Raw genomic sequence first — 27,900 nt, 5'->3', positions numbered from 1 at the left:
CTTAAGATATAAAAGGACTACATTATTGTATGAATAAAGTACTAGGTTCAGCGTTGTATAGGGATATAATTATCCTTTGACATCATATTTGCCCTGCAGGTTGGAGTCCAGGGGTCAGGGGATAAAGGACTTGCATCAAGAAATGACGTACATTTGAGAAATTGTGCAATGGTCTCAGTCTACTGTAGGAAGGGCATTTCACTAAGTGCTAGGAGACCATAAAAGGAAGGATTATGCTTTACTTGGGTTTTTATGTGTTTTGCATTAGAAAGAGGATTATGGCGTTTGTATTTCTCAAAAGCAAAATAATACAATACATCAGAGGCAACATGATCAATGTAGAGATATTTAGATTTTTTCAACTTTTCTGATTGGTACATAGTTTTGTATTGGTTAATCTTTGACAGTATTTACGTATGCCCCTATTTGTAAACAGTTTAGCAAATAACATGCTGTGTACTAGGATATCATATTATTTTCTTTGTTTTCTAATGAGTATCCAAACCCAATGCTTTACAGTAGTTAATGGCTTTGAAGTTTTTGAAAATATTAAAAGACAAGAGATAGTGAATTTATACTTTTAATATCTTGTGGGACCATGGGGGTATGAAACATAATTAGAAATTATATTCTAAAGGCATTTACAAGAAAACCCAATTTAATCAGGACATTAGTGTGTGTAGAACCAGTGCACAAAGATAGTATACGGTAATGGAAATGTGAATGTATTTAAATATGAGTAGGCTGTTAGTCTTTGTCTTTTTATGTTGTGGTTTGGCTCAATCTGGAAGACGTCCTCATGAAAGGGTGAAGTGTATATATCATGTGTGATGGGAAAACCAATCTCTGTTTGAGTGGACCACCACCTGGTCAAGTGAAGTAATCATTATGGTCAAACATTATGAACAAACATTATGATCAAAGGAAGTATAGTTCTGCTGGAAGAGACTCACTTTTGCACTATGCCCTTTCAAGGGTTGTGTTTCCCGGTCAAAACGACAACAAACGTTCACCTTATTAATTTACATTTTTTTCTAACCTGTCACCTAGGAGCTACAGAGGAACCAGAGGTGATCCCAGACCCAGCCAAGCAGACAGACAGGGTGGTGAAGATTGCTGGCATCAGTGCCGGGGTGCTGGTTTTCATCCTACTGGTGCTGGTGGCCATCCTTCTGGTCAAGAAGAGGTGAGTGGAGCGTCGTAAATAGTGGACACTGTGTTACTGGCTCTATGCTAGCATAGCATACCTACACACCATGAGAACAACTCCATCCCATGCCATCAACATAACCATGACTCTCAGCAGAGGCTGGGCTGGACTATCAGACAGCCTTCACAATGAGGGGGGTGAGAGGAGGGAGGAGAGGGGGTGGGTGAGAGGAGGGAGGAGGGGGAGGGTATGAGAGGAGGGAGGAAAGGGGGGTGAGAGGAGGGAGGAGAGATGTGGGTGAGAGGAGGGAGGAAAGGGGGGTGAGAGGAGGAGGAGTGAGAAGAGGGTGGGTGAGAGGAGGGAGGAGGGGGCGGGGTATGAGAGGAGGGAGGAAATGGGGGTGGGAGGAGAGGGGGAGATGAGACTACAGTATTGTATGTTATTGTTTATGCAGTGTCAAGACCATGTTATGACAAACTCTGGTAAAACAGCCTTACATATAGTCAGCTTTACCAGAGTTTGTCATAACATGGTTTGGTAGAGAGTTGGATTGAGTTTCAAGGGGAAGCAGGCAGAGTACTGGACATGACTTAGATGAGGAGGACCCATAAGGCTTATCTCTCAGAGTAGCACAGTGAACTTTGGAGCATACAGATTTCCCCAGGTTTTCTTAAAATGTTCAGAGAATTTCATCTTTATATCTGAAGTGGCTGGTCTGAAAAGCTGTGTAACATACCCAGGATTATTTGGCTTTGCTGAGTTTTGGAGGTGATTTGAACTCACACAAGTGCATACCAGTGGTGAGCAATACTAATATACTTTTCTTTGCTGAGAAGTGGAACATTTCTTTGAAGTCTTTGAGGTGTCTTAATTTAATAGCTATTCCGATGTGTTTTACTGTGGTTTTTCACTGCAGCTTATTAAGATTTCTGCTTTTATGCTGTTTTTCCACGGAAAAAGTTGGCAGCTTTTTGTTGAGGGTTGCATTCAGGATACATACTATAATAACAATATTGAGCTGTGCTCAGTTTGTGCTAGCCTCAAGTTTTATTCATTTTGTCACTCGCTTACCTTCTCATCCCACTCAGTAATGCTTGGAGCTGCTTCATTCAAGACTCATTCAGAATTTTGTTTACTGCTTTCCTATCTTTCCTGGCCTTTATTTTGTAGGATTTGACTGTGTTGACCATCTAAATGCATCAAAGTCAATAATTGTCTAACTAACAGCCCCCAGTAGAGAGTGTATTGAGCCTACAGTGCCTTGCGAAAGTATTCGCCCCCCCTTGAACTTTGCGACCTTTTGCCACATTTCAGGCTTCAAACATAAAGATATAAAGCTGTATTTTTTTGTGAAGAATCAACAACAAGTGGGACACAATCATGAAGTGGAACGACATTTATTGGATATTTCAAAAAAATGTAACATTTCAAAAATTATTCAGCCCCTTTACTTTCAGTGCAGCAAACTCTCTCCAGAAGTTCAGTGAGGATCTCTGAATGATCCAATGTTGACCTAAATGACTAATGATGATAAATACAATCCACCTGTGTGTAATCAAGTCTCCGTATAAATGCACCTGCACTGTGATAGTCTCAGAGGTCCGTTAAAAGCGCAAGAAGTTTAAAGCCGGATTTGGATACAAAAGGATTTCCCAAGCTTTAAACATCCCAAGGAGCACTGTGCAAGCGATAATATTGAAATGGAAGGAGTCTCAGACCACTGCAAATCTACCAAGACCTGGCCGTCCCTCTAAACTTTCAGCTCATACAAGGAGAAGACTGATCAGAGATGCAGCCAAGAGGCCCATGATCACTCTGGATGAACTGCAGAGATCTACAGCTGAGGTGGGAGACTCTGTCCATAGGACAACAATCAGTCGTATATTTCACAAATCTGGCCTTTATGGAAGAGTGGCAAGAAGAAAGCGATTTCTTAAAGATATCCATAAAAAGTGTAGTTTAAAGTTTGCCACAAGCCACCTGGGAGACACACCAAACATGTGGAAGAAGGTGCTCTGGTCAGATGAAACCAAAATTGAACTTTTTGGCAACAATGCAAAACGTTATGTTTGGCGTAAAAGCAACACAGCTCATCACCCTGAACACACCATCCCCACTGTCAAACATAGTGTTGGCAGCATCATGGTTTGGACCTGGTTCAAATTGATGGGAAGATGGATGGAGCCAAATACAGGACCATTCTGGAAGAAAACCTGATGGAGTCAACAAAACTAAGGAGATGATTGTGGACTTCAGGAAACAGCAGAGGGAACACCCCCCTATCCACATCGATGGAACAGTAGTGGAGAGGGTAGCAAGTTTTAAGTTCCTCGGCATACACATCACAGACAAACTGAATTGGTCCACTCACACAGACGTGAACCTCAGGAGGCTGAAGAAATTTGGCTTGTCACCAAAAGCACTCACAAACTTCTACAGATGCACAATCGAGAGCATCCTGGCGGGCTGTATCACCGCCTGGTACGGCAACTGCTCCGCCCTCAACCGTAAGGCTCTCCAGAGGGTAGTGAGGTCTGCACAACGCATCACCAGGGGCAAACTACCTGCCCTCCAGGACACCTACACCACCCGATGTTACAGGAAGGCCATAAAGATCATCAAGGACATCAACCACCCGAGCCACTGCCTGTTCACCCCGCTATCATCCAGAAGGCGAGGTCAGTACAGGTGCATCAAAGCTGGGACCGAGAGACTGAAAAACAGCTTCTATCTCAAGGCCATCAGACTGTTAAACAGCCACCACTAACATTGAGTGGCTGCTGCCAACACACTGACACTGACACTGACTCAACTCCAGCCACTTTAATAATGGGAATTGATGGGAATGATGTAAATATATCACTAGCCACTTTAAACAATGCTACCTTATATATTGTTACTTACCCTACATTATTCATTTCATATGCATACGTATATACTGTACTCTATATCATCGACTGCATCCATATGTAATACATGTATCACTAGCCACTTTAACTATGCCACTTTGTTTACATACTCATCTCATATGTATATACTGTACTCGATACCATCTACTGTATCTTGCCTATGCTGCTCTGTACCATCACTCATTCATATATCCTTATGTACATATTCTTTATCCCCTTACACTGTGTATAAGACAGTAGTTTTGGAATTGTTAGTTAGATTACTTGTTGGTTATTACTGCATTGTCTGAACTAGAAGCACAAGCATTTCGCTACACTCTCATTAACATCTGCTAACCATGTGTATGTGACAAATAAAATTCGATTTTTTTATTTTTTTTATTTTGAAAAGACCTGAGACTGGGACGGAGATTTGTCTTCCAACAAGACAATGATCCAAAACATAAAGCAAAATCTACAATGGAATGGTTCAAAAATAAACATATCCAGGTGTTAGAATGACCAAGTCAAAGTCCAGACCTGAATCCAATCGAGAATCTGTGGAAAGAACTGAAAACTGCTGTTCACAAATGCTCTCCATCCAACCTCACTGAGCTCGAGCTGTTTTGCAAGGAGGAATGGGAAAAAATGTCAGTCTCTCGATGTGCAAAACTGATAGAGACATACCCCAAGCGACTTACAGCTGTAATCCCAGCAAAAGGTGGCGCTACAAAGTATTAACTTAAGGGGGCTGAATAATTTTGCACGCCCAATTTTTCAGTTTTTGATTTGTTAAAAAAGTTTGAAATATCCAATAAATGTCGTTCCACTTCATGATTGTGTCCCACTTGTTGTTGATTCTTCACAAAAAAATACAGTTTTATATCTTTATGTTTGAAGCCTGAAATGTGGCAAAAGGTTGCAGAGTTCAAGGGGGCCGAATACTTTCGCAAGGCACTGTATATTAATTCCTGTGCTATCCATTATTAACTGTTAGTGGAAGTCCAAGCTCAACATACTTTTACTCTACTATACTTTTCTGTTAGTATTCATTAACATTTTCCTAATTGGACAAGTTATAGGGGAATGGACTGTATTTTGGAAGGTTATATATAATCCGAAACCTCTGATGTTGTCTAAATGCTACTTTTCTTTTTAGTCATGGAGGCTTTACTACGAAGAATTGGTCAGTCAGGTGTGTACACACACACACACACACACACACACACACACACACACACACACACACACACACACACACACACACACACACACACACACACACACACACACACACACACACACACACACACACACACACACACACACACACACACACACTCACTCACTCTCACACTCTCTCACTCACTCTCTCTCTCTCTCTTTCTCTCTTTCTCTCTTTCTCTCTTTCTCTCTCTCTCTCTCTCTCTCTCTCTCTCTCTCTCTCTCTCTCTCTCTCTCTCTCTTCTCTCTCTCTTTCTCTCTCTCTCTCTCTCTCTCTCTCTCTCTCTCTTCTCTTTCTCTCTCTCTCTCTCTCTCATTTTACTAACCATGTAGGGACACACAATTGATTCCCATTCAAAATGCTATTTTCCCTAACCCTAACCTTCGCTCCAAAATATTAACTTAACCCTAAACCAAACTTAACTCCTAAACCTAACCTTTAACCGCTAACCCTAATTCTAACCCTAATACTAATTATAACCCTAAACCCTAGCCTTTTTCCTTGTGGGGTCCGGCAACATGTCCCCAGTTGTTTATTATTCTTTTTATTTTTTACTATTCTTGTGAGTACTTCTGGTCCCCACAAGTATAGTTAAACATGTCCACACACACACACACACACACACACACACACACACACACACACACACACACACACACGCGCACACACACACACACACACACACACACACACACACACACACACACACACACACACACACACACACACACACACACACACACACACACACACACACACACACACACACACACACACACACACACACACACACACACACACTCAGTTGGGGTCATGCAGAGGAGGCAGGTTGTAGAGATCAGGGTGTTTGGGGCCTTGAGAGAGCAAATTGTGTCGTGCTGTAATTACTTTGTGAATCTCCTATCGATTTTGTTCAGTTTTTAAGATAAGGTTTTATAATGAACACTGGCAAACTGAACTGTCGCCAGCACCTGTGATGAATACTTTGGAAAGAAATTGAGATTGTTTTAAAGGGAAAAAATAAATAACTTATGTTCAGGCGGAGCACATCTCTACATGCTGATCAGGTTTAGCAGGAAAGATGTGCGGAGGAGCCCTTATTCTGCGCACCTTTTCTCTCTTTGTATGACACATGGCACCATCGTGTGGCCATTTAGCAGAATGACAGTTTGAAATATCCTTATAGAACTATTACCAGGTACTGTAAGTAAGAATATACATCTTTGTTGTCTCACAAAGATTCTGACACCCACATACAATGCATGGGTCATTGATGAAAGCTTTTTCAACCAATGTGTTTTCAGGTTAGATTTACACAAAAGTGATCTACACAGTATCTAATGATCCAGGTTAAACAAACACATCCCAATGAACTTGAATGACATTACTGCCTATCATCTGTGGGGTTCAGGAGAAGTGAATTTGAATGAGACTGATGAATGAGAGGTGCTTATACACCTGTTCCTGATAGAGATATCTGTAACGTTGCGGTTCTGTTCAGTGTTGGACAGTCAATCGGTGCCTGTGACTACTGATGAGTGAGGCTTTCAAATGAATCTTAATTGGCAGAGCAGCCTCTGTGTCTCTGTAGATGTTCTGCCAATTAAGGAATCATTCCTAACGACCACTGCTCATTTACAGCCGTCTCCCTTCTAATTTCCTATTCCATCCCCCTTCCATACCCCGATCCATAACCTTTCAACTTCAGAGAAAGCTCATTCTGCCACAGGTCATTCCTTAGCTCCATTCTCCCCTTTCCCTTCCTTCATGCTTTTTCCCTCCATTTTCTTCACTGGGTATTGTTGATTTAGTGGAGCTGGTACAGGCTTCCTTTGTGCAGATAAAAGGAAAAGGTCAGCTTATAAAGTGAGTCTTTTCTCTCTTGTCGTGAGTGACAGATGTGTGGGTTGAGTAATAATAACAACGTTTCCCTTTCTCTGATATTGAAAGAAAGTTACTTTTCGTCGATGTTCTTCTGGATCAAATCTAAAGGAGTGGCTTTTGAATTATAGTTAAGTATTCTACAGTAAGTCTGGCAGATTCAAACCCCTTTTTCCGGTATTACAAACAATTGGTTTGTGTTGGTTTGGTGTTGGTGTACTATTGTAGTTGCATAATAGTTCATGTTTGTAATAGAATCTATTCCCTGTGGTTTAGAATATTTTTCAGAGAGGTGGGAGGGGGTTCATTTCATTGAATGCTTTTCATATCAGACATTGGCGTTAATTACAGCGCCTGCTTTTGAGTTTTTGGATGACTTCCTGGTTTGTAATTTCAGCCTGAAAAAGGACTGGTGTTTGGAGCGATGGGGCACATTGGGTGCTAATGAGCCATAAACTCCTAATCCCATTGGAATGGATTAAAAGTACTGATGGTAATTGAATTCTGAAATATGACTAATGTCCCTATGTCCCCAAAGTAAAGAGAAAGCTTGTGAAAATCAATAAAAAAGGGAGATATAGATTTGTTTTGGAACTAGTTAGCGTAACGTGTTGTGGGTGTCTTGAGTGTAGTTAATGTTGTTGGTGCTATAGACACCCAGGTGTAGTAATCAACTAGACATCCTCTATCGGTTTATTCTAGAGATAATTAGAGGTCTATTTCTCTCTCTCACACACACTGACCCTGTGTGTCTGAATCTCTCTTCCTCTTGTTAGTTGCACCAAGTTTCTTTTCTTCCAAAATCAGGTGTCCAGTAGAGTAGAACTCAATGATGCACAAAGCAATGCAAGTCAATGAAGTGGATATTGGGATCTCGTAGTTGCTTTGCACGGAAACAATGGAGGTTGAGGCCAAAACATACACACAGTGGCAACATTTGTGTGCTTCTTTTATTTTTATTTTACTTGCACATTATCTTCAATTACACTTTTATTTTCATCTTCATTTAGGAAAGTTGTGAGTTCATATCGGATGATTACATTACAAACACAAGTTACTGAGGAGATCAATACTTATGTGCAAGACACAACTCATTTTGATCTAATACAATAATGAATCTATGGTTCCCTTATTGAACAGAACCTATAAAAGATACTGCATCTTTAAAAATGGTGGTCCATGACATTGCTTGTTTTCCAGGTAGCAAGAAGCTTGTTCTTTAGTTTGGCGCAATTTGTTTTGCAGCTGTGTTTCTCCACAATGCTTATCAATACTTTTCTTTTCATATGTAACACCGTTGCCTTTGTGAGTCCAATCTTCAAACTGTCTGACTGTCCATGTGAATGAGACAGTATTTAATGCATGGCATTAATGATTCTGCCCAATTCCAAATTCAACCAGAACAAAAAGATCAACTATTTGCATATTTGTAATGAAAATAATTTTCTCAATTTGAATTAATGCATGTAAAAATGTAATTCTAACATTAGGAAGTTAATTGATAGAGATTTAATTTTGTTGTCTTGCACCTTTCTCTGCTTTTGTTGATCCGACTGATTCCCACTTTGCATTCACCAATATCTCTTCATCCTGCTGTCTCTGATTTGCGTGCCAGGAGGAGCTACTATTCTTACTCATATTACCTGTAAGTAAACAGACAAACAACAACAAAACAGAAACAAACAAACCCAAAATACAATGAGTGCACTTGTCCTTGGTTAGTTATGTAGTGTTTTAAAGATGCAGTATCCTTTTTTCAAGTGAAAACCCATATCGCTCAAAACCAATTGCCATTGCCATTGACCAGCTCAAACATGCTTCGAAACGCTCTCCAAACCAAAGTCATGATGACCAAAAGCGGTGTTATTTGAAAAAAGAATGCTGCACTTTGTGTCCTGTGTTCAATCTGAGTGCATGTGGTTGTATGTATGTCAGTAACTCATGTATTTCATTACTCTTCTTCATCTCCTGGACCTCCTTTGTCCATTGAAAGGATACGGGGTAAACTGTGTGCACTGTTTGTGTTGTAATGTCTTTTATATTTCATAAGCCCTTTCCAATTGGTTGCTCTGAATGTTGGTTGCAGAAGGTTTCCTCTTTGGTTTGGTGTAGGATCATCTTCTGCTGTGATGCTGCTGTAGACAGTAGACAGTCGTCTCCACACTGTGATGCTGCTGTAGACAGTAGACAGTCGTCTCCACACTGTGGTGCTTTCCACTTGCTAAGGGCTGAAAAATAAAACCTCCCCAATCTGTTGTCCTGACAAGTCTGCCGATGCTCTCACATGCCCTCGCATTCGACATGCTTGCCATTTCACCCTCGCCTCTGTGAGTGTTTTTTTTTATGCTACACAGGCATCGCATTTACCTCCCCACTCCTCTCATTTTTGTATTTCTCACAATCATGTTTCATTTCATACCTAGAAGTGACACTCAACCTCAAGTGAAGTCAAGTGAATGAGTCTTTTCAGAATTTCAGAGATTATTCCCCCAGATTGAGGGTACTTTTTTATTCTCTCTCTCTCTCGCCCATGAAAATGAAAGACTGTATCAGCTGCACAGTGAACATCTTATGCTGGCTTCGGATAGTCCCTTCATGCAATGTTAGGATATCAAATTTCTTAGCCCCCCCTGGGGGTCATTTAGCCAATTATATCCTGTTAAATTGGAATAATTGAACAGCTGAAAGTTACCAATAATTAACCTTAAAATGTTCAATCTGTTTTTCCCAACGGGAAAGAGAGGTATCCCACAGTTTGCCACTATGAAAGGTCATTAAAAGGTACAACATGGGAACTGGATCATTTTCTCACGGCTCTTGGTAAAATTGACCCTGCTGTGCATACCTATTTTGGACCCACTTCAAATGCATGATGGACAGAATTTAGTATATTCTGCCTATAATTGTAATTTTACTAGAACTGTATGAAATTATACAATTTGACATCTTTTTCCTGCTGTCCACCCATCTGTCTCTTCTCTAGTACAAAGAGACCTCCTTTCAATTTCACTAGAGCGGCTCCTTAGTAACCTCATCTCAATGCTTTCATCTAACTGCGAACTGCAATCAGTGGATAATTTGTACTGCAGCACCTTTCTTCAGGGCGCACACAAAGTGGAATTAGGAACTAGGAATAGAATAGAGTGGGTATGTGTTTTCATCGCAGTGCTCCTTTTTACAATACAAATGTAGAGAAAAAGGCACAGTCGTCATTGCCCTTGAAATAAAAGCCTCTCAGTCTTGCAGGTGTTCAATCAGCTTTTCTCAACCAGGGGCCAATGAAGGAGTGTGCACACAATCAGTTAAACCGGTCAAACCATTTGGTATATCAATCTTGTTAATCTATAAACCCTATCTACTCCTGTCCAGAGGAAATGATAATGAGACAATCAACCAGACAGTGAGTCCCCAGATTTCAGAATGTCTTGTCAGAACCCAGATTGGAGATGAGATACGGCAACCTCTCACCTTAGCATGAAGCATATGCCTTTCCCCTTCGAAGCAGAAGTTACTCCTGCATGATTTCGATGCTTGAAATTGGACCCTTTTAGATTTCCCCTATATTTCTGCTACAGTATGTACCAAATGATACTTGACCCTAAGAATACAGTATTTGTGGGGTTTGCACATATTATTGGATGAAAACACAATTTTAAAAAGGCCAAATGTGGAAGCCAAACCAATGATCTGTTGTCATGGAGATAAGATTTTCTCTTTAATTGATTTCCCTTTAGTCTTTCCTGCTGTGTGTAAATAATCAACAACGAGGTATTTTTGTGATATTTAAACCTGCTTGTTTGATCCTTCAGGAAACTGGCCAAGAAGCGCAAAGATGCCATTGGGAATACTCGTCAGGAAATGACCCACATGGTGAATGCCATGGACCGCAGTTATGCTGATCAGAGCACGCTCCACACTGAGGATCCCATGGCCGTCACATTCATGGACTCCCACAACTTCAGCAACAGATGTAAGTATAATAGTCCCACCACAGATCCCTGGGGAACTCCTCCCTCCACAGACACTTGATACATGTGAGAAATCCTCCTGACTGTGAGAACAGAGGAGGCTGGTGGGAGGAGCTATAGGATGACGGGCTCATTGTAATGGCTGAAATGGAGTCAATGGAACAGTACCATACACATGGACACGTGTTTGACTCTGTTCCATTGATTCCATTACAATGAGCCTGTCCCCTTATAGCTCCTCCAACCAGCCTTCTGACAGTTCGATAACCCCTCTGCCTTACAATGGAAAAGGCCTTAGCACAGAGAAGTGTCCTATAAGACAGGCTCTGAAGAGAGGCGTTAAGTTGTACCTTACATGTTTTTACTTTAAAATGCATAAAAGGAAATTCCCAACATATGAATAAATGCCATTAATGATTTGAAATGTTGTCCCAGGATATTTGCTAGAATGACTTCTATTCCTATGCTCTGTTCATCTTGACCCTGGTATTTTATCATTCTGTAGTGTGCTGCAGCTTACTCAAGCCTTCTGGAATGTTCCTCATAAGATTTTTTTCCCTACAGTGCCTAATGATCCACTTGTGCCAACGGCAGTGCTAGGTGAGGCCCTGGTGCTATGTCATCTGCCCTGCCATGGCTTGTGTTCCTCATGCATATGTTGTTGTCACAGTCCTGTAGCCGCCCATTGTAAACCTGTAGCTGATCCATTGTAAACTATTGTCTCTGTGTTAAGTCTGAGTAGTCAGTCACATACAATTCATGGTATCCTTGAAAATGTATCACTGTCAGAATGACTGGCCTCCATATTCACTTATCCAGTAAGGGGGATAAAATAGGAATTGTTTCCAGATTGTAGATTTCCCCTGGCTGCCAGTATAAAGCACTTGGCCCTTAGCCATGGTAGAGTGGAGACGTGGCAGTCCTCCAGTGAACAGATGAGCAACACTTCAGGGTTTAGGACCCACCCATGAGCCGTTGAATTGAAGCTAAACCCCATTCAGAGACTCACACTTCTGAATGCAGTACAACTGTCTACAAGCTCCAAATCCAGCTCAGGGCATAGGTTTATAGATGAAGAGGGAAAACAAATGCAAACTCAAGTGAAGATTGATATATGACAGATACATTCACCTGAGCCCCAACCTGAAGATTAACCTCCTACATAACACTGTTATAGAATGAAACCAGTCATCCTGTTATTGTGTGTGAGTCCTTAGCGTCAAGACAAGACTTTGTGAGCTGGTGCCATTTTACCACACCCTCAGCCTCTCTGGGACTTGTCTCTGTCTGTGGAGAGTCAAAAAACACATCTGACAGTTCCTATGTAATGGAGTTCCTATGTAATGGAGTTCCTATGTAATGGAGTTCCTATGTAATGGAGTTTCTATGTAATGGAGTTCCTATGTAATGGAGTTCCTATGTAATGGAGTTCCTATGTAATGGAGTTCCTATGTAATGGAGTTCATTAGTGTTCACTCGTGGCATCAGGAAGGAGAGTGTTAGACACGGTGACACTAGATACGGTGTAGTCCACACTGACGGAACAAGCAAGCAACCGCTGAGGGTCTTTACTGCTTACTGAAAACCTGAGTTTGATGGGGAATTAAAATTCCCCCTCAGGCCAGTGTGCTTGCTGTGAAAATGTCTTATTTTAGCTCTGTGTTGACGCTGGGCTTGGTAATAGGAAGTGAAGGGTGCAGTTCAAGCCGTGACTCAATCTATCATGTTAGGGCAGAATTAACAATTACACGTTTGCTAATGAGTAAAAATGTCAGCTTAGATAGTCTCTACACTAGAGTGCAGCAGTTCTCTCACGAGTTTAGTGTCACTCCTCCTAGATCCCGCCCACTGCAGATGTGTCTGTCTGTCTCGCCATAGCTCTCAAGAAAGCCATTTGCAAATGTGTAAGAAAGTCAATGTTGTGTGTTGGTCATGTAGTATAGTCGAATCTGTCGTCGTTGTTTGGTGATCACCTCCACCACCCTAACGTTCCAGACATGTCACGGCATTATATATATACACACACACACACACACACACACACACACACACACACACACACACACACACACACACACACACACACACACACACACACACACACACACACACACACACACACACACACACACACACACACACACACACACACACACACACACACACACACACACACACACAGTTGAAGTTGGAAGTTTACATACACCTTACCCAAATACATTTAAACAAAGTTTTTCACAATTCCTGACATTTCATCCTAGTAAATATTCCCTGGCTTAGGTCAGTTTGGATCACCACTTTATTTTAAGAATGTGAAATGTCAGAATAATATTAGAGTGATTTATTTCAGGCTTTATTTCTTTCATCAAAATCCCAGTGGTTCAGAAGTTTACATTCACTCAATTAGTATTTGGTAGCATTGCCTTTAAATTGTTTAACTTGGGTCAAATGTATCGGGTAGCCTTCCACAAGCTTCCCACAATAAGTTGGGTTTGTAGGCCTCCTTGCTCGCACACGCTTTTTCAGTTCTGCCCACAAATGTTCTATGGGATTGAGATCAGGGCTTTGTGATGGCCACTCAAATACATTGACTTTGTTGTCCTTAAGTAATTTTGCCACAGCTTTGGAAGTATGTTTGGGGTCATTGTCCATTTGGAAGACCCATTTGCGACCAAGCTTTAACTTCCTGACTGATGTCTTGAGATGTTGCTTTAATATATCCACATCGTTTTCCTGCCTCATGATGCCATCTATTTTGTGAAGTGCACCAGTCCCTCCTGCAGCAAAACACCCACACAACATGATACTGCCACCCCTGTGCTTCACGGTTGGGATGGTGTCTTCAGCTTGCAAGCGCCCCCCTTTTTCTCCAAACATAACAATGGTCAAACAGTTCTATTTTTGTTTCATCAGACCAGAGGACATTTCTCCAGAAAGTACGATCTTTGTCCCCATGAGCAGTTGCAAACCGTAGTCTGGCTTTTTTATGACGGTTTTGGAGCAGTGTGCTTCTTCCTGGCCTTTCAGGTTATGTCGATATTGGGACTTGTTTTACTGTGGATATAGCTACTTTTGTACCTGTTTCCTCCAGCATCTTCATAAGGTCCCATGCTGTTGTTCTGGGATTGATTTGCACTTTTCGCACTAAAGTATGTTCATATCTAGGAGACAGAACGCATCTCCTTCCTGAGCAGTATGATGGCTGCGCGGTCCCACAGTGTTTATACTTGCGTACTGTTGTTTGTACAGATGAACGTGGTACCTTCAGGCATTTGGAAATTGCTCCCAAGGATGAACCAGACTTGTGGTCTACAAACCTTTTTTCTGAGGTCTTGGCTGACTTCTTTAGATTTTCCCATGATGTCAAGCAAAGAGGCACTGAGTTTGAAGGTAGGCCTTGAAATAAATCCACAGGTACACTTCCAATTGACTCAACTGATGTCAATTCGCCTATCAGAAGCTTCTAAAGCCATGACATAATTTTCTGGAATTTTCCAAGTTGTTTAAAGGCACAATCAACTTGGTGTATGTTAACTTATGACCCACTGGAATTGTGATACAATTCCGACTTCAACTTCCGACTTCAACTGTATATATGTGTGTGTGTGTGTGTGTGTGTGTGTGTGTGTGTGTGTGTGTGTGTGTGTGTGTGTGTGTGTGTGTGTGTGTGTGTGTGTGTGTGTGTGTGTGTGTGTGTGTGTGTGTGTGTGTGTGTGTGTGTGTGTGTGTGTGTGTGTGTGTGTGTGTGTGTGTGTGTGTGTGTGTGTGTGCGCATATATTTATTTGTATTATATATGTACTACAACCCCTGTGTGCTAACTGTTGACCTCGCTAAAAGCTCTTGTTTTTTTTCTTTTCTTGCTGTCCTAATTGTAAAGTGCCAATTACCGGTAAGTGCATGTGACCAGTGTGTGTGGAAAGTGTCCCAAAGTGCTCAATGAAATGAAAAGAAATTGATTGCCAGAGAACATATACTGGGATGATTTATCCATTTGATGGATGTTTCTGTAATAGTAGCTAACTTCCCCTCCACTGACAGGCCCTTAAACTGTGACTTAACATTCCCCTAAACTTACATCTGGGGGGTGGTAGTAGCTCAGGAGCTAGCCAAGCAAGAAGGATGTACAGCTCATGGCTCAATAGGTCATGTGATTGATTGCTGCTAGATCATGCTGGGATTTAGAGGGGTGTAGATTCTTCCTGAGGAGAACCTGGGACTCAACAGCCAACCACCTCACTTTCCCACACGCACACCCACACACACTCGCGCCACTCTCACACAGACACACACACGCACTCATCTCCTGTCTCCCGGGCAGGCTGTTAAATGGCTGTGTGTCTGAGGGGTTGACATGGTTCAGATAAGACATTAAAGGGCACATATGGTGCCTGTCAGGCCTGAGAGTGTCCTACCCTCACACTGCCTCTCTGTGAAGCCCCTGTGTCTGTCCATCTGTTTGTCTGCTGGGAAAGGCAGGCACACCACTCCTCGACTATATCAACCTCCGTCTTGCCCACTCACCAAGCTGACTCGACGCGTCAGTGACTGCCAGGTGCCATGTGGCTTACATCCTTCACAGCTTAGCTGTTTCACTGGGGAGTTGCTTTAGATACATAGTGTACTGGCAGGAGCCATGTTATTTGCCAGAAAGAAAATGCTATGTTCATTGCCATTTTTGCAAGAAAACCATCTTGTTTTGTAAGAGAAGCACACCCAATGTGGTTATAATGAGGGATTCGTCATGATTTCCACACAGGTCAGATATGTGCTCTGTGAGTGTTTGTGATGTTGAATGATAATGGTCCTTCACAAGCCTGTGTATTCCTCACCAACGTGTGATTTCCCTGGACAGATGAGAACCACACTGCAGCTGCTGCAGAGTCCAGTCGGCTGCTGGACGTCCCTCGGTACCACTGTGAGGGGACAGAGTCGCCCTACCAGACCGGTCAGCTGCACCCAGCCATCAGGGTGGCTGACCTGCTCCAACACATAAACCTGATGAAGACCTCCGACAGCTACGGCTTCAAGGAGGAATATGAGGTCAGACCCCACGACTCTAGTCTACAGAATACCCATTACATAACACAAGGTCTTAAGACTCTAGTCTATACTTATAACATAACATATTTACAGTGGTCCTAAATGTCAGAGTAGCTTTTAAAATTAAGTAACAGACCCTTAGGGCCACCATACAGTTTAGCTAAATGTATGTGGTCCTCAGCCCTCAAGACAGTCTTCCTCATAGTCTCGCTATTCAAACCGTCAACACACCTTTAACATACAATTCTAATCTGGTTCAAATGAAACATACAACTCCATTTTTGGGAAGTTATTAAAAAATACAATATTCCTTCAGTGAAGAACAAGCTAAAATGTTATAGGGATTGTGTCACATCCTGTCGTGGTTCTGCACCTCTCGCTGTGTAGACTGGATGGGCGACCACAGCCCTGCACAGAGAGAGTTTCCTGTCAGCGGGTGGTTTGCCAGTGAGACGCTCTACACTGCTTGCAGAGGTTTAGAGACATTCAGTTTCTTGCTCTGCAGCCTTTGAAAGATCAAAGGCTTAGTTTAGAGTGTTGTGAACAAAGTCACAGGCAAAGACTTCTATGGCTCAGCTCTGATAGTCATCTCCCCAGAGATTACTTCACAATTATGCTGCTGTTCATTCTAGTGGAATTGTGTCTGTTTAAATGTGACGTCCTGTTGTAGTATTAGATAATGATCACATTGGTGAAGACCAAATGTAGAGGTTTTGAGCATCAAACCCCACACTGCATTTACTCTCCAGCCCTTTGTACTTCAATGGACAGTAGAATAATTAATTTAACTTTTTTTATTGGCCACATTGTTGCCCGGATTTTTGTCGCATTTGCCACCTTGTGTGTCTATTCTTTTCTGAGACCCAACAGGCCAGACATCGAAGCTTTGAAGTGATGGTTCTTCGACAGACATACAATAGAAAAGTCCATAGAAAACTGCCTTTTGATTATATTGCAGTGCCTTACCCACCGTCTAGACAGTAGTATTGTACATACTTGTACATGTGTTTTCTTATCAGCCTCACTCACTTTGTTCCATTCTGTTTGGTATGCAGAGTTTTTTTGAAGGCCAGTCCGCTTCCTGGGACGTGGCAAAGAAAGACACTAACAGAACCAAGAACCGCTATGGAAACATCATTGCATGTAAGTCTTGTATTTAACTTCTAATAAAGTTGCTAGGTGTTAATGCCTTCTTTTGGCTAGTGTCCTTTTAGGAAAGAGCTTATTAAAATGGAAAACCATAACATTGATATGTTATCATATCCTTGCCTGACTCTTCCTAATCTCAGAAAATTTGGAAGAATAATTTCGATTGGACTTGCTGTCAGTGAAATAAAACTAGCCAGCCTATTAACCCATGTTGTTTTACAGACGATCATTCTAGAGTGATCCTGCAACCAATGGAAGACGACCCTTCCTCTGACTACATCAACGCCAACTACATTGACGTAAGTGGCGCAGCCTCCTCCATTGGCGAACGTGTGCGACACGACCGTCCTTCTCTCGTATGTGAGGCCTTCTCTCTGCATGTCTTTGTCAACAATATGAATACAGCTCTTATTTCCCTCCTTCAGTCAAAGTGCTTGTACTCACTGACATTGTTGTGCTTTCTTTCACTCTTGCCTATGATTTGGGCTGTAGATATGGCTGTACAGGGATGTAAGTATCACTGTAGGGGACCTCACCACACCTCATGTTTCCACTCTCCCTCCTCGTTCACCTCTGGTTACTTCTAACAACATCTGCACGGAAACGCATGAGATGTTCTCCCCGTCTCCCACCCCCCCCCCTCTCTTTTTTGGATTTGATCCTACCATTCTGTTGTTCATCAGCTTCTCTCATTTCACATGTCCTCATGCCCGACGTGTACATCCCTGAACCGTGTGCTACTGTTCTCTATAGGAATGGTTGTTATATTTACAAGATGGTGGTCGCCTGTGTTTTTCTTTGGTTGCCTCCCCTACTGTGCCTGCACCCAGCCAGATCAAATCTGAAAGGGATCGTTTGGAGTGTTAGGACCTATTGACTCTATAAAGGAACTTAGTACATAAGCAGCCAATTACAATAATGTAGAATTCCTACGAAGTAATCAATAATGAAACATTCTTGGCAATTAAAGTACACCGGAGTTGAGCTTCACAAAGCAATACATGTCAATTTAATGGACAGATAGTCAAGGCACAAGAAGGAAATGTGCTCTCATTGAAAGTTTCTATTAGTGAATGAATGGATACATGAGAACAGCTCTGTGCATATTAGCACATAAAGCCATTGACTTTCATGAAGATAGATCTCATGCAGTCCAAGCTGGGGTTGAGGCACGGTGTGGTATGTAGTAGTCTGCTGTTGTTGCTACACTATATAAAAGTCTTACCCAATGATATTAACATATTGTGATTGTTGCACTTTACAGGGGTATCAGAGGCCAAGTCATTACATTGCAACTCAAGGTAAAAAGAAGTACCCCTCCCACCTCTAAATAATGATTTGATTCTCATATAGTTATCAGATTGTATTGTATTTAGTTCACATATTGCATTTATTCGTATTGATTGATTGATGGATATGTGTTGTCCTCTCCAGGGCCTGTCCATGAGACAGTCTATGATTTCTGGAGGATGGTCTGGCAAGAGCAGTCTGCCTGTATCGTCATGGTCACCAACCTCGTGGAAGTTGGACGGGTAGGTGATAGTGTCATATTACTGTCAGATCCAAAAGCACAGGAGGCCAATGTACTATAGGCCCTTGATCAGTCTTCATATATTAATCTTACATACTGTATACCTGGGCATATATTGTGTGTATTGATGTGTGTGTAGTATTTAAAGACGTCTTTTGTTTTAAATGAATTAAATACTCATGTTCTTGTAGGTGAAGTGTTACAAGTACTGGCCCGATGATGCTGAGGTCTATGGTGATTTCAAAGTGACGTTTGTGGAAGTGGAGCCCCTTGCTGAATATGTGGTCAGAACGTTCACCTTGGAGAGGGTGAGTCATTCCTTTATCCACTCCTCACGCCTATGTTCAACAGTTTGATCTATAACCGTTAAAGGGGCAATCTGGGATTGGCACATCCACCACTTTGTTGTTGTATGATTGACCCTTAAAATCAACACATATTGCAAATGTGGAATTCAGACTGAACCCAGACCAGTTGTGAACTAATAACCCGTATGTTCTCTGTCATCAGAGAGGCTTTAATGAGCTGCGCGAGGTGAAGCAGTTTCATTTCACCGGCTGGCCTGACCACGGAGTGCCCTACCACGCCACGGGCCTCCTCTCCTTCATCCGCCGGGTCAAGATTTCCAACCCCCCCAGCGCTGGGCCCATCGTGGTGCACTGCAGGTAAGCCCCTAACACGTCACTTCCTCTACGCTCTCAGACAGATATTCTGAGAAAACAGGTGCTTCCGATGAACTTTTATTTGATCTCTCACATGTGAAGTGTGCACCCGGACTAGCTAGCATGCTTCAATATTATCAACCACAGCTAGCCTACTGTAGATACAATTTCACCGTGCCCCTTGGCAGGATGTGGTTGTTGTGGATGTTGTTGAACAATGCACACGCTTGTCAATTTAGTCGTGTGCACAGATCAAGTTTCATGTTTTATTAGTCGTATGTACAGGATACACATGGTATACATCGTCCAATGAAGTGCTTACTTGCAGGTTCCTTCTGGACAATGCAACAACAATAAGAAATAATACAAGTTAAGAATAGGAACATAAAGTAAATGGCTCAGTTGAATAGAATAAGCATCAGTATAATACAGGGAGACACAATTTATAGTCCAATATTTACATGTGTATTGGGGGAGGGGGGATGGGGGGGGATTATGGATTGAGCGCCATTGTTGTGTGTACTGTACAATGGTTAGATATGTAGGCTGTTGAAGTGTAGTGCTGTGCAGCCACGCTCACCTTCCGGTCCTCTCGGTGCCCTCTCTCCCTGGTCAGCGCCGGAGCCGGACGCACAGGCTGTTACATCGTCATCGATATCATGCTGGACATGGCGGAGAGGGAGGGCGTGGTGGACATCTACAACTGTGTGAAGGCTCTGCGCTCCAGACGCATCAACATGGTACAGACTGAGGTGACTACTAGACCCACTGCCACACACCTCACCAATTAACATTAACACCATTCACCATTACTGTCCGTCTGTGCATTTCATGCTACTGTATGTATGGACTGTCTGGAGATGCAGTGCCTTCCCCTTGCTGAGTGTGTGTCTGTGGTCTGGCCACAGGAGCAGTACATCTTCATCCATGACGCCATCCTAGAAGCCTGTCTGTGTGGCGAGACGGCCATCCCTGCCTGCGAGTACAAAGCAGCTTACTACGACATGATCAGGATAGACTCACAGAGCAACTCCTCACACCTCAAAGATGAATTCCAGGTACTGGAGGCCTTCCATATTTATTGGGGCATAAAGTTCTGTTTAACTCCTCAGGCTTTCATGTCTCGTACAACAATAAAAAACGGCAATAAAGACAGGGAAATAGATCATGGCTACATCCCAAATGACACCCTATTCCCTATAGAGTCGACTACCAGGGTTCTGGTCAAAAGTAGTACACTCTAAAGGGAATAGGGTGCCATTTGGGACATATCTCATGTCTCCTAACAAACAATGTTCCCTGACTTGTGGTTTCATGTTATTTGTGTTGTTTTCAGACACTGAACTCGGTGACCCCTCAGCCCCAGCCAGAGGACTGCAGCATCGCCCTGCTCCCCAGGAACCACGAGAAGAACCGCTTCATGGACATGCTGCCTCCAGACCGCTGTCTGCCCTTCCTCATCACTATCGACGGGGAGAGCAGTAACTACGTCAACGCTGCCCTCATGGATGTAAGTGTCCTCGCCCCTCATGCACGCATAAACATAGTATATAAATGCATATACACATGCATGTACAGTTGATGTTGGAAGTTTACAAACCTTAGCCCAATACAGTTAAACTCAGAGTTTTTCACAATTCCTGCCATTTAATCTAATCCTAGTAAAAAGTCCCTATTTTAGGTCAGTTAGTATCACCACTTTATTTTAAGAATTTGAAATGTCAGAATAATAGGAGAGAGAATGATTTATTTCAACTTTTATTTCTTTCATCACATTCCCAGTGGGTCAGAAGTTTACATACACTCAATTAGTATTTGGTAGCATTGCCTTTAAATTGTTTAACTTGGGTCAAATGTTTTGGGTAGCCTTCCACAAGCTTCCCACAATAAGTTGGGTGAATTTTGGCCCATTCCTCCTGACAGAGCTGGTATAACTGAGCCAGGTTTGTAGGCCTCCTTGCTCGCACACGCTTTTTCAGTTCTGCCCACAAATTTTCTATGGGATTGAGGTCAGGGCTTTGTGATGGCCACTCCAATACCTTGACTTTGTTATCCTTAAGCCATTTTGCCACAACTTTGGAAGTATGCTTGGGGTCATTGTCCATTTGGAAGACCCATTTGCGACCAAGCTTTAACTTCCTGACTGATGTCTTGAGATGTTGCTTCAATATATCCACATAATTTTCCCTCCTCGTGATGCCATCTATTTTGTGAAGTGCACCAGTCCTTCCTGCAGAAAGGCACCCCCACAACATGATGCTGCCACCCCCGTGCTTTACGGTTGGGATGGTGTTCTTCGGCTTGCAGGCTTCCCCCTTTTTCCTCCAAACATAATAATTGTCATTATGGCCAAACAGTTCTATTTTTGTTTCATCAGACCAGAGGACATTTCTCCAGAAAGTACGATCTTTGTCCCCATGTGCAGTTGCAAACCGTAGTCTGGCTTTTTTTATGGCGGTTTTGGAGTAGTGGCTTCATCCTTACTGAGCGGCTTTTCAGGTTATGTTGATTTAGGACTCCTTTTACTGTGGATATAGCTACTTATGTACCGTTTTCCTCCAGTATTTTCACAAGGTCCTTTGCTGCTGTTCTGGGATTGATTTGTACTTTTCGCACCAAAGTACGTTCATCTCTAAGACAGAACGCGTCTCCTTCCTGAGCGGTATGACGGCTGCGTGGTCCCATGGTGTTTATACTTGTGTACTATTGATTGTACAGATGAACGTGGTACCTTCAGGCATTTGGAAAATCCTCCCAAGGATGAACCAGACTTGTGGAGGTCTACAATTTTTTCTGAGGTCTTGGCTGATTTCTTTAGATTTTCCTGTGATGTCAAGCAAAGAGGCACTGAGTTTGAAGGTAGGCCTTGAAATACATCCACAGGTACATCTCCAATTTACTCAAATGACGTCAATTAGCCTATCAGAAGCTTCTAAAGCCATGACATCATTTTCTGTTCTTTTCCAAGCTGTTTAAAGGCACAGTCAACTTAGTGTATGTAAACTTCTGACCCACTAGAATTGTGATACAGTGAATTATAAGTGAAATAATCTGTCTGTAAACAATTGTTGGAAAAATTACTTGTGTCGTGTACAAAGTAGATGTCCTAACCGACTTGCCAAAACTATAGTTTGTTAACAAGACATTTGCGGAGTGGTTGAAAAACAACTTTTAATGACTCCAACCTAAGTGTATGTAAACTTCCGACTTCAACTGTATGCACACACACACACACACACACACACTCACTCGACTTACTAAGTGAACTAGATGTTGTCTGAATGTGTAGTAGCGACAGAAAGCTAGAGACAAATCCAGGTGTATACTGTTCTGTTTTCTGTACTCTTTTGGAAAATGTAGAAGGACTGATATTCATTGTATCTTTAATGTGTGCTCAAGGCTTTTAGTTTTTTTTTGTCTATCCTTCTATTATTTTCTGGCAGTGCAAGTAGTGATGTTAATGAAAATAACACACAAAAAATTGCTACATTTTTATACATTTAAAAAACAATTTTGGTCATCTAACTCTTCAACTATATCATGCTGACAGTATTCTTCAAGATGGCTATTCATGTGGACCTAAATTACACTTGTTCTTTTAATCATTTGGATTTTCAAATAAATCAGAAGTTTGACCCGTCTGATAGAAGGCCGGGGTAAGTGAAACAAGTGCCGTGTATAAACCACATTATATTTTATTATTAGTTCAAACAATACTCCAGCTGGTAACTTTACTACAGTTTTCACATATTACAACCGTATCCACATATTACAACCGTATCCACATATTACAACCGTATTACAACCGTATCCACATATTACAACCGTATCCACATATTACAACCGTATTACAACCGTATCCACATATTACAACCGTATTACAACCGTATCCACATATTACAACCGTATCCACATATTACAACCGTATCCACATATTACAACCGTATCCACATATTACAACCGTATTACAACCGTATCCACATATTACAACCGTATCCACATATTACAACCGTATCCACATATTACAACCATCTCCACATATTACAACCGTATCCACATATTACAACAGTAATAGCATCACTATTAGAACAGCCTGGATCAGGATTATCTTAGTTTGATATCAGGATTTGTGCCAGAAAGTGAATCCATCTTCTGGGAATTATCTTGTCATAGATGTGTACTTGATAGAAGGATGAGAAGCCACCCCATAGCTGTACCCAACTTGCAATACATTGCATATAGCAGAGATAATGTGGTTGGTGACCTTACTAAACATGACCATGCTTTTTTCTTCTGTGTTATACAGTATATTTTATGCAAAGAGGTTGAATTCAATTCCTCTTCTCAGTCCTTGCTAGAACTCCAATAGAAATTTGAAATTTGTATCTGAATGAGACAAACCTCTATGAATAAAAATCTATGTCTTGACATAGACCTTGGGAGATGGTATTTCATGTGCACAGAGAGTTTTGCCAGATTATGAGTTTTTTTATTTGGAGGGCAATTTTAAGTCACTTCCTCGTACGTTTTACAAACTTTTGGACTTTTTCTAACCAAGCCATCAGAAGAATACCAGGTAATTTCTGAACTTTTCCCTTCTCAATAATTAAATGCTTCTAACTATACTGGATTTGTTTCATGGCTTAATTAAGATGTATGTCAGCAGAACTTCATTTAATTGATATAAGGTTGCTAGAAGCATGCCCACCCCAAGGATTGCCCTGGTTTTAAATGTGAAAGTTCTCCACATTCCTTGCATGGTCATATATCTACACATTGTTCATTGTGACAGATGTACCATATTTTCTAGAATGTGTTCTCTGTATGTCTGCAGACTCAGTGCTATGAGATGTTACATGGTTCTTTGCTTACTTTCGTCCACTGTAGAGCTACAGACAGCCAGCAGCCTTCATCGTAACCCAGCACCCTCTGCCCAACACAGTCAAGGACTTCTGGAGGCTGGTGTATGACTACGGCTGCACTTCCCTGGTGATGCTCAATGAGATTGACCTAGCGCAGGTAATAAATATCTGACCACCTCATCCTCCTGCATTCACTGCTGTGGACCCTGATTCCAAATGTCATTGTGCATTTTCGAATAAGGTTCCTAAGGTTTGAGTGAAGGTACATGTCATTGCTAAGGTTGTTGTTGTTGTTGTCAATCAGGGCTGCCCTCAGTATTGGCCTGAAGAGGGGACGCTTCGCTACGGTCCTGTCCAAGTTGAATGCATGTCCTGCTCCATGGATTGTGACGTCATCAGCCGTCTCTTCAGAATATGTAACCTCACTAGAGTAAGTAGCTAGTATCCCATAATGTATTACCCTTACCTTAAGTTGTGTCTGAAGGCCAATTGTGATAGAACCCACAACAATCGATTGTTTACTTTTGCCACAGCCAGAAGCTAGCATAATTAGCATCATCTGAATTCATGAATGTTGACAGACGGACCGATGTTAGCAAAGCTGCATTGGATGCAGAAACTTCCTCAAAAGCACTTCAAACTAAGTTTGGTAGTGTCGATACTCATGAAGAACCTGTCCATGTTTTCTTCCCCGCGCGAATGTGGTTACTTTTGCAGTAATATCTGAATATTCCAATTGTCTGATAGTTCCATCAAGCCACCGGTGAGTTTGTTCACGCCTGCTAAATCAATCCACATCTGAGTGCCCAATGAAATACAATACAACTTTATTGTCCATGTTACAGCAAACAACAGAGTTTTGAGTGATAAAATTTCAGCAATTATTTCAGTATAATGCGTGTAAACAAAATTCCTGCAAACTCATCCAACCACCAAACGTAGTTGAACGTGCTTTTGAGAGAGTTTCTGCTTGCAATGCAGCTTTGCTGACATCTAACCATCTCTTTACATGCTTGAATTTGGACTATGCTAATTATGATAGTGCCTGGCTGTGGATTTTGTCACTATGGTCCTTCAGACACAACTCAAGGTAAGGATACCAGTCAAGGTTATAGTACTTGGATGGTTCGATGAGAATAATGCTATGAAGTTGAGAGTAAGAACCAAAATGGCTGCCGTTGCTGATGTGTGCTTCTGTGTTCCCCACAGCCTCAGGAGGGCTATCTGATGGTGAGGCAGTTCCAGTACCTGGGCTGGGCAGCCCACAGAGAAGTCCCAGCGTCAAAGCGTTCCTTCCTGAAGCTCATACTGCAGGTGGACAAGTGGCAGGAGGAGTGTGAAGAGGGAGAGGGACGCACAATCATCCACTGCCTGTGAGTGTACACACACCCTCCACCACCACCACTCCCACACACTAACACCTACATGCATGCTTTCAAATAAAAATCTGATCATCTCTATTCCACCTGCACCCACCTATTATATTTCACAAGTTTAGCAGTTCAGTAGAAAAGTCACCCAGCCAACCTCACACCTCCACCCTTGTGTTCCTGTGATGTAGAAACGGAGGTGGGCACAGTGGGATGTTCTGTGCTATCAGCATTGTGTGTGAGATGATCAAGAGGCAGAATGTGGTGGACGTGTTCCACGCAGTCAAGAGCCTGAGGAACAGCAAGCCCAACATGGTGGACAGCCCGGTAAGACAGGCCAACTAACTGACTCCAGATCAGTCAAACTGAGTTTCAGACAGATGTATCTCTGACTCATTATGGTGCTAATATATCAGCATAGGCCTACGCCACCTCTCATTTCTGGTGATATTCACTTATGATATTTCCTGAAGAAATCGTGAGAGAGGTATTAGAGAACAGATAGCAACACCTCACATTAGATTTGTTTTGCAGAATGTGTTTAAATACATTTTAGCCAAGCAATATTGTCAAAACTATCCAACAATGATAATGTTATGGATCACCGAGAAGTGCACAGAAGAGTCTGTTGAGTATATAAAATAAACTGTTGTGGGCTAACATGAAAGACTCCTCACCTCATCCTTTACACAGCCTATGCAGACCTGTGTTAAAGTTACCTCTTAATTTCACTGCCAGAGAATAGATAACATGTTTTTATGTTAAGAATTGAAAATGCCTTTCAGTAGTGATTCAACTTGTTATCAGCATGTTATTACTGTATCGTTCATCATATTCTGTTGTACCGTGTTTAGCACCACAGTGGTTAATACAATGTGTTTTCTTCTGAACAGGATCAGTACCGCTTCTGCTACGACCTTGCTCTGGAGTTCATCGAGACCTCTTAACCAAGAAGACGGGACGGAACAGAACTCTGGATCTTGGCAACCATTCCACCGCTACAGATTGTGTGGAGGCGGACATCATTAACTAAGCCCATACAGACTGCCATAGATGGTTTGGGATTTTTTGGGAGAAATCTTTAATGTTTCTAGTTGTACTGGGAGTATGATGTGAGTGGTTTGTAAATGTCTCCATTGTACAGTACTTCGCCGTATTCAGTGCCACAGAAACAAGTGTCGGCCACTAGGCCACATTTGCTTCAATGTCTTTTGCAGATGTAGTTATTATTTTGTGCAGCCGTTGTCAAAAAGGGTAACACTAATGCCAAGGTGTTGCATGCAACAACAAATAAAAGCATACCTTTTTTCTTCTATATTATCAGCATTATTGTCAACGAACAATAACATTTCTATAGAAGTCCATCACAAATGTGAAAGAAAAAATATTGCGCTCTATACATGAATAGAAGTGCTAACGTGACATTGGCTTGGTAATGTTTGTATCGTGCTCTGATGGCTGACTCATTTTGGTTTTTATTTTGTAGCAAATCTTAATCATAAGCCAAAGACTTATGTAAATATGTCTATATGGATAAAGCATATTGTTTGTATTTATTGTTTACTTGTATTCTTTTTTGAAAGCTAAAAACAATCATGTTCATTCCATTTTTACCTAGCTATGACTTTAAACCGTAAACATTTATTGTTGTTTTTAAGTATTAGAGTCAATTTCAGTAGTATATCTTGTTTTCAATTTTTTCTTAGCCTCTATGTGATGTTAGTGGTTTATTTGTGTAAAACAATGCTTGTGAATTCTACCCATGCAGATAGAATATCAGAAGGTCATGTGGTGACTATAAAATAGTTTTTTTTTTTCCGGATGATCTCTCAACCTGCAATGGTATTTTGGAAAAACAAAAGGAACATGGCGGAGAAAAACAGTGAATTCTAATCAGTATTAGATACAGCTTATGAGGATGTAAGCCCACGCAGCAGAGGCAGGTGTGCGGCCAGCCATACTGATGTGGGACATGGGTGGACCTCCTGGAGAAAAGGAAGCAAGTCATTATCATGTGCAGTTTAGTCATGTTTCATACATTATTTTGTCTGTAACTGTTGGCTTTATTGGCTGTAATAAAACATTAAAAAATCTTTGAATAAAATGTCATTGTGTAAGACATCGTTAGTATCATTGCAGGCGAGATGATGTTTAGTTTGGTCATATGTGTGAT

General features: G+C 41.7%; 1 protein-coding gene across 15 annotated transcripts in view; it reads left to right on the top strand.

Moving 5' to 3' along the window:
- LOC123990700 (receptor-type tyrosine-protein phosphatase kappa-like) overlaps nucleotides 1–27,826 on the top strand; it is a 171,056-nt gene extending 143,230 nt beyond the window's left edge. For 2 of the 15 annotated variants that reach the window (XM_046291455.1, XM_046291457.1), the window contains 22 exons: nucleotides 1,051–1,186; nucleotides 5,198–5,233; nucleotides 8,760–8,789; nucleotides 10,954–11,114; nucleotides 11,677–11,712; nucleotides 14,991–15,002; nucleotides 15,966–16,153; nucleotides 17,209–17,296; nucleotides 17,525–17,658; nucleotides 17,795–17,812; nucleotides 18,567–18,603; nucleotides 18,737–18,834; nucleotides 19,025–19,141; nucleotides 19,344–19,498; nucleotides 20,112–20,247; nucleotides 20,404–20,553; nucleotides 20,832–21,005; nucleotides 24,383–24,514; nucleotides 24,662–24,787; nucleotides 25,567–25,730; nucleotides 25,919–26,054; nucleotides 26,621–27,826. In XM_046291455.1, coding sequence (XP_046147411.1) covers nucleotides 1,051–1,186; nucleotides 5,198–5,233; nucleotides 8,760–8,789; nucleotides 10,954–11,114; nucleotides 11,677–11,712; nucleotides 14,991–15,002; nucleotides 15,966–16,153; nucleotides 17,209–17,296; nucleotides 17,525–17,658; nucleotides 17,795–17,812; nucleotides 18,567–18,603; nucleotides 18,737–18,834; nucleotides 19,025–19,141; nucleotides 19,344–19,498; nucleotides 20,112–20,247; nucleotides 20,404–20,553; nucleotides 20,832–21,005; nucleotides 24,383–24,514; nucleotides 24,662–24,787; nucleotides 25,567–25,730; nucleotides 25,919–26,054; nucleotides 26,621–26,674 — 2,318 coding nt within the window. In that variant the 3' untranslated portion in view covers nucleotides 26,675–27,826. The remainder of the gene's footprint in view (nucleotides 1–1,050; nucleotides 1,187–5,197; nucleotides 5,234–8,759; nucleotides 8,790–10,953; nucleotides 11,115–11,676; nucleotides 11,713–14,990; nucleotides 15,003–15,965; nucleotides 16,154–17,208; nucleotides 17,297–17,524; nucleotides 17,659–17,794; nucleotides 17,813–18,566; nucleotides 18,604–18,736; nucleotides 18,835–19,024; nucleotides 19,142–19,343; nucleotides 19,499–20,111; nucleotides 20,248–20,403; nucleotides 20,554–20,831; nucleotides 21,006–24,382; nucleotides 24,515–24,661; nucleotides 24,788–25,566; nucleotides 25,731–25,918; nucleotides 26,055–26,620) is intronic. The other 13 variants (XM_046291461.1, XM_046291459.1, XM_046291458.1 and 10 more) reach the window with 13 other exon arrangements.
- The last annotated feature ends 74 nt before the right edge of the window (nucleotides 27,827–27,900 follow it).

Source organism: Oncorhynchus gorbuscha, linkage group LG12, assembly GCF_021184085.1.
Source record: "Oncorhynchus gorbuscha isolate QuinsamMale2020 ecotype Even-year linkage group LG12, OgorEven_v1.0, whole genome shotgun sequence".
Lineage (NCBI taxonomy): Eukaryota > Metazoa > Chordata > Actinopteri > Salmoniformes > Salmonidae > Oncorhynchus > Oncorhynchus gorbuscha.
Note: the sequence above shows the minus strand (reverse complement) of the source record. Positions and strands in the feature narration are given on the sequence as shown.